The following is a 6,000-nucleotide window of genomic DNA, read 5'->3' on the forward strand; positions in this document are numbered from 1 at the left end:
CATCTGTCATAGCCCACTTGAAAAGAAAAAAATAATAATAAATCCCAAACCCAGAGTCAAGCCCGTGGGTTTTCATTCCCATCATTTTCATGCCAAGAAGAAGCACAACGTTCCCCAGCACGCCGCGCGGTGCTGCGCTAACGCGATTAGCCAGGCAGATCCACCATCCACATAAGTCACCCCCAATGCATGGTCAACTTCGAAAAGTTCAGCAGCTCAACAGGTGAGGCCATGAAACCCGATCACGGCAGACAATGTCGTCCCCCCCCCAGCGTCGTGCTGGGAAGAACTTGTCACGTGCGTCATATCGGGCAACATGCTTGAAACGGAGCAGCGCGCTGAAACCCCAGCAACACGAATAATCTTTGCCATCTGTTTGAACAACTCAACCCTCCTCAGATCTAAAGGAATGATCCCATGCAAACACAAGGGCCTCGCTGACTGATTATAACAGCCCAGCCCTTCTTTTTTGGGGCCATTTTCTTCCAAACTTTGCACAGCGGCTAAGGCAATGTCATGGGGAGCTGCTGCAATGGCCAAGGGGGCACTGAACCCCATGCAAGTGTCAAGGGGACCGTTAAAACTCCCCACTCACTTAAGTGCAACACAATGCAAGGTCAGTAGTTGATTTTTAATTTTTTTTTTACATCAAGGAAACAAAATCTCAACGGGAAAGCTGCTTGGCAAAGCCATCCCAGAGAATGCAACTGTCCTTTAGGATATGCTCATTCCAACCCAATGCAGCTCACGGGAATGCGCTGGAGGAACCGGTCTTTGCTCAGATACGGTCATTTGCACTCTAAGTCTGGTTGGGAGAATCGAGACCGTTCCCAAACTTCCTGAAGCCAATGAACCTTGCGACACCCGGCGGAAAAAACACGTTGAGTTTTGCAAGCACCTGGTTGTGTCCATGCCGACACCTCTGAGCTGCCAGATCCGTGTCCCACCAGGGAGGCTACGAAGCTCAGTGGCAATTACGTGGCAGGCGTTAAACCCTCGCTACCACTGTAAAGTCGGGATTTAGAGAAAACGGGCAAATGCAGGCGCAAAATCCTGCCTTGCTCAAGATCTGCCCTTGGTTCAGCAAGGCTTTCACCCCTGAACTTTTAACCATCATCACCTTGTCGTTCCCCTGCTCCCAGCCTAGCCCATTGCAAGCATCAGCACTGCACTGCTTGCACCACCCCACACTGCTTGGGGCAAAAAAAAAGGCTCCTGGGGAAAAATAAAAAAAATGAGGAAGTTTCTCATGATTCAGGAATTGCTGTGAAGCAGCACTTTGCACATTAAGGTCCCCAGTGCTTATTTAGGTGATTGGAGAGTTTAAGAAATGCATGTCTGAAGTTGTTTATTGTACACCACCACACCATGGGGCCTGATCCTGCTGACCCAAACCTCCCAGTCTCAGCATGGAGAATGAATTAAGGCAGCTTGGAAATAGCAGGAAGATGGGAGTCCCAGCATTTTAAGAATTCCCCCACCCAAAAAAAAGGAAAAAGAAAAAGAGGTCTCCCATCTGTGCTGCTAGAGGCAGAGGAGCTCAGACTAGCACTGCTATCGAGGTTACAGCCGGCGTAGCCACGGCACGGGGTTTCTCATAGCAGAGGGCTTCAGACTCGAAATATAAATCAATGATGTTGAGCGGGGCTGGGAACGCTCAGCCCATGGCAGGAGGGACGGGGTACTACAGCCCACTGGGCCTAAAATGATTAAAAAAAGAAAAAAAAAAAAAAGACACCCCCAAACACATAACACTAGTGACATGATCTTTTTTTCTTACCTTATATTAATTATAGGACAACAGGCTTTCAAGCCTCTAGTATATTTAAAAATGGATCATTGTTGCATGAAATAAGAAAGGAAATAAAAAAAAAGTTCAACAACTGATTTTCTAGGCTTGCAAAAAATACGTCGTGTCCCCCCCCCTCCCAAACCATATAGTAAACCCCTAAGAAAACAACAACTTCCCAACGGGCTGCCAGGCAGGCTGTTTGGCCGGGCAGCCGGACACATGCGCGCACAGGCTACAGAGCTGAGCTCCTTACTGCTGCAAAGAGGAAACTTCTTTATTATCCAAAAATTCCAGGCACTACTTAAAATTAGTTTGCAATAGTGGCTGGATCCCGTTTCTCCTCTGTCATGGTACATATTTTCACTTGAAGCAGTTAACATGCTGTATTCATTACCAGGGGGAAAACCCCACAATGTGCGTACAGAAGTTATTTCCATTAGATTTCTAGCTATCTCACTATTGAAAAGTCAATTTAATTTTTCCCTCTTTTCCCTCTGCTTTTTAGGAACTGTGATCAGCACCACTTGATGCTATTTTGCCTTTCATACAAAGGGAAAAAAACCAATCAGATTTCATTTCACTTGACAGAAAATGGAACAAGAAAAAAAAGTTTGCATTCCCTCCTTCAAAAGTTATTTCTATAGACGAAAACTTTAGACAGAGATCAGTAGTTAACCAATATGATGAAATGCAAATAGCCCAAAACATAAGCCTTCATCAAGCTAAATAAGCAAATTTGTGATGCCTTGTGCCTCTCAGAAATCTGAAAAAAAAAGTTACATTAGACCACTTCATTATATGGCAGGAACAACTTAAACAAACAAACAAAACCTCCTTACAGATATGACCAAATTTAGCCAGAAGCCAGTCAAATAAAATATACTTTCAATGAGATGTGGGTAAAAAATTGCATCTCCATCTTTTCGAAGCCAGGCAATTGCATTTAAACTGCAAGGACTGGGTGCTGAGAACACAAGTAACTACCCCCGTTCCAAAGTTCAGTCAATTTGTGCAAAATCGTCTGAAAACAGACAAGGCTTGCCCAGCTTACTGCGCTACGGCTGGCACAGCAGATATTTTATAGCATTTTTAATCTGATTTTATTGGGCCATTAAAAACAAAATACAAACACATCTCCTTATTGACATTAAGGTAATAAATAAAAGTCTCATTAGAGCTTAGAGAAATAAGCACACTCTTGAGGAGTGTGGAGAAAGCCAAGATTCGCTGAAGTCAGTGGGAGTTTTGAGCCATATAGTCTCTGATTTCTAGCACTGAAATTTATAGGAACAAACTTCTGCCATCTAATTCAAACTGAAGTTAGAAACAATGCACAATTACCAAACAACTTGTCTGCTGATTTGAGCAAATACGTCCTCCCCCCGTATATTTTGCATTATTTAGTGTCGTTGTGTGTCCCCCCCCCCCCCCGCAACTGATCCGGGTCCCGGTCCCGCAGACAGACAAACACGATCCGATCCTCAGGGTGAATCGTACCCGAGTGATTTCAAGATCTTCAGCATCACGTACCACTCCCTGTTAGGGAGCATCAGCACTCAGACCTGAAGATTTGTCAGATTTCAGTTAAAACACCCCTTTTGCAAAGACGCTATCTAATAACATAGCAGTGTGTTTGCAGGGATAGGGCCCACGCTACTTAAAATTAAGCAGCTGATAAGGTTAAACTTTAAGAAGTTACATGCAACTTTGATGCCAGCTTCTCCAAATTTAAAAATAACGCGTAGCCTTTAAATATTGACTTTCGCCCACTGCATCTGGGATAACAGATTAACATAATCATAAGCATTATTCTCTCCTTCTCCCCTTCCACCTCTTACTTGTAAAAGATTAATCAACCATTTTATGGTCTAATTTAGGTGCCTAATTAAAAACAGAGTTCAACACGTACACACCATTTTGCTAATAAATCCTGACAGGTCTTCTGTTACATGCAAGTTCTCCTTTCAAAACGCGAGTTTAATATTTTTTTTAAAACCAACTTAATTTATAAAGATTTCATCTTGGTTGCTACGGGACAACACTGCATCCTCCACCAAAATTTCAGAATTTCATAAAACGAAAGTGCTTTCAAAAACGACTTCGTCCTTGCCAGATCTTATCCCGCATTCATTTCACTAACTGCTGAGGGATGGCAACATTAAAAAAAAGAGACATAAACCTAATCGGACTTGCAGGGTGGGAGTTTCAAGACTACAAAGCGGTTAAAATTCAGAACTTCACAGCTCCCATCTAGCTTCAAATTTTCCAGCTCTGCTCGTTTAGTATTCCTGTAAACACTCAGCAGAAAGACATATTCGAAATATTCTTGATAAAGGAACTTCACTCATAAAAGGATGAAGAGAAACATAAATGCGGTTCGACTCCGTGCCCGGCGTCCCACCAGAACTGAGGAGCACCCATCGCCTCCCGCGCACAGACATCCCATCCCATCACGCGTGGGGCTGCTCTTCGCAAAATTCCTTCTCCATCCACCCTTGCAGGATGCAACCCCGTAATTTATAATTTCTCCCCCCCCCCCCCCCAGCCAAAAAAGTTTCATCCCGTCCCCAAAGCACACGTTACACCGTCGCACATCGCACCACTATCTTATCCCCAGCGCTAAGCTGGAAATTGCAAGCCTGAGCAATTTCTCAGCTATAAAGCTGATTATAGTGGTAGGAGAAAGTTTAACGGGGAAAGAGCCCTGCGAAGCGATCGAGGAAGTTTCATCTCGAACGCGGAGCTGCCGCCGCGCTCCCAGAAGGGGTCAAACCCCCCCAAAAACCTGCCTTTGCCGGGGGCAGGACCCTGCCCAGCCTTGTCCCCGGACCCGAAGGGGATTTGGGACGTGCCAGCCATCCCTCAGCAACACCCCAACCCGAAGGGAAAAAACCCATACGCTCCTGCAAAAGCCCTGGGAGCCCAACGAAATAAGAGTGTTACAAAAAAAAAATATATATATAAAAAAATTAAATTAATATTTAACCTTTATTTCAAGATGAAATACGCTGCGGCTAGCACAAAGCCTGCAACCCCCCCGCCGCCGCTTGGGCTAACGGGGAAAGCAAGTTCCGCGCCGGGTCTGGGTTTTTTGGTGGGTTTTTTGGGTGGGGTCTTTTTTTTCGGGGTTGCTTTTTCGAGGGCGGCGGTGCGTGTATTTAGCGGAACACTGACATTTCGCCCCGGGCGCTCCCCGGACCTGCTCCGGAGCCCGAGCCGGGCGCCCCCCGCGCAACCCCCGCAACCGCGCACACCTCCCCGCCGGGGCGCAACGGGGGACACCCCCCCCCACCACCACCACCCCCTCACCCCCCTTCCTCCTCCTCCTCCTCCTCCTCCCCGACAGCCCCGCGGTGCAGGCGGAGAGGCGGCTACCTGTACCAGGCGAGTCCCCGCTCGTAGTTGCGGTCGAAGAAGTGGGGCTCGGCGCCGACGGCGCGGACGTCGGGGTGCACCCGCAGGAACTCCAGCAGCGCCCGCGTCCCCCCCTTCTTCACGCCGATGATGATGGCCTGCGGCAGCCGCTTGGTGCCGGAGCCGTTGAAGAAGGTGGAGATGGGGCTGACGGCGTCGGGCGCTGCCCGTTGCTCCTCCAGGCTGCTCTCCTCGGCCGGCTCCCCCGGAACCGGCGGTAGCAGCTGGGGAAGCGGCGGGGCGGCGCGGGGCGGTGCGGGAGAACCGCGGGTCGCCAGCCCGGCGCAGGAGCCGGCGCAGGAGTAAAACATATAGAGCCAGAGGAAGAGCATGATGAAGAGCAGCAGGAGCCTCCGCCTCAGCGGCGGCAGCGCGACGGGGACATCGAGGCAGCGGTTCAAGCGCTGCCCCATGTGCCCGCGGGCGCGCCGGGATGCATGGCTGGACTCGGTCCGGCTCGGTTCGGCTCTGCCCGGCGCCGCATGGGCACCCCCGAGCCTCAGCACGGCCCCATAACGCCGCGCTGCCCGCCCCGCTGCCTGCCCGCCCGCCCGCTGCCCGCCCCAGCGCCGCTCTCCCGCCGCCGGCAGCGCAGGCAAAAGCAGCGGCGGAGGCGGAGCGGCGGGGCCGGCCCGACGGGCAGCGCCCCCAACCTATCGCGACGGCGCTGCGCCGCATAATGAGCCGGGCGGAGGAGCCAATCGGGAAAGCGGTCGGCTGGCGGGGGCGGGGCGGAGGAAGGGAGGAGAAGCGCTCATTGGCTGGCGAGGCGGCAGCGGGCGCGGGGAGGGGGG

The 6,000-nt window shown here is 50.1% G+C and overlaps 1 protein-coding gene across 1 annotated transcript in view; it reads right to left on the bottom strand.

Moving 5' to 3' along the window:
• The window catches only part of LOC126043823 (heparan sulfate glucosamine 3-O-sulfotransferase 3B1-like), a 28,636-nt gene extending 22,903 nt beyond the window's left edge, over positions 1-5,733 (bottom strand). The window contains exon 1 of the mRNA XM_049812708.1: positions 5,168-5,733. Coding sequence (XP_049668665.1) covers positions 5,168-5,619 — 452 coding nt within the window. The 5' untranslated portion in view covers positions 5,620-5,733. The remainder of the gene's footprint in view (positions 1-5,167) is intronic.
• Between the last annotated feature and the right edge of the window lie 267 nt (positions 5,734-6,000).

The sequence above is a fragment of the Accipiter gentilis genome, chromosome 10 (genome assembly GCF_929443795.1).
Source record: "Accipiter gentilis chromosome 10, bAccGen1.1, whole genome shotgun sequence".
NCBI lineage: Eukaryota > Metazoa > Chordata > Aves > Accipitriformes > Accipitridae > Astur > Astur gentilis.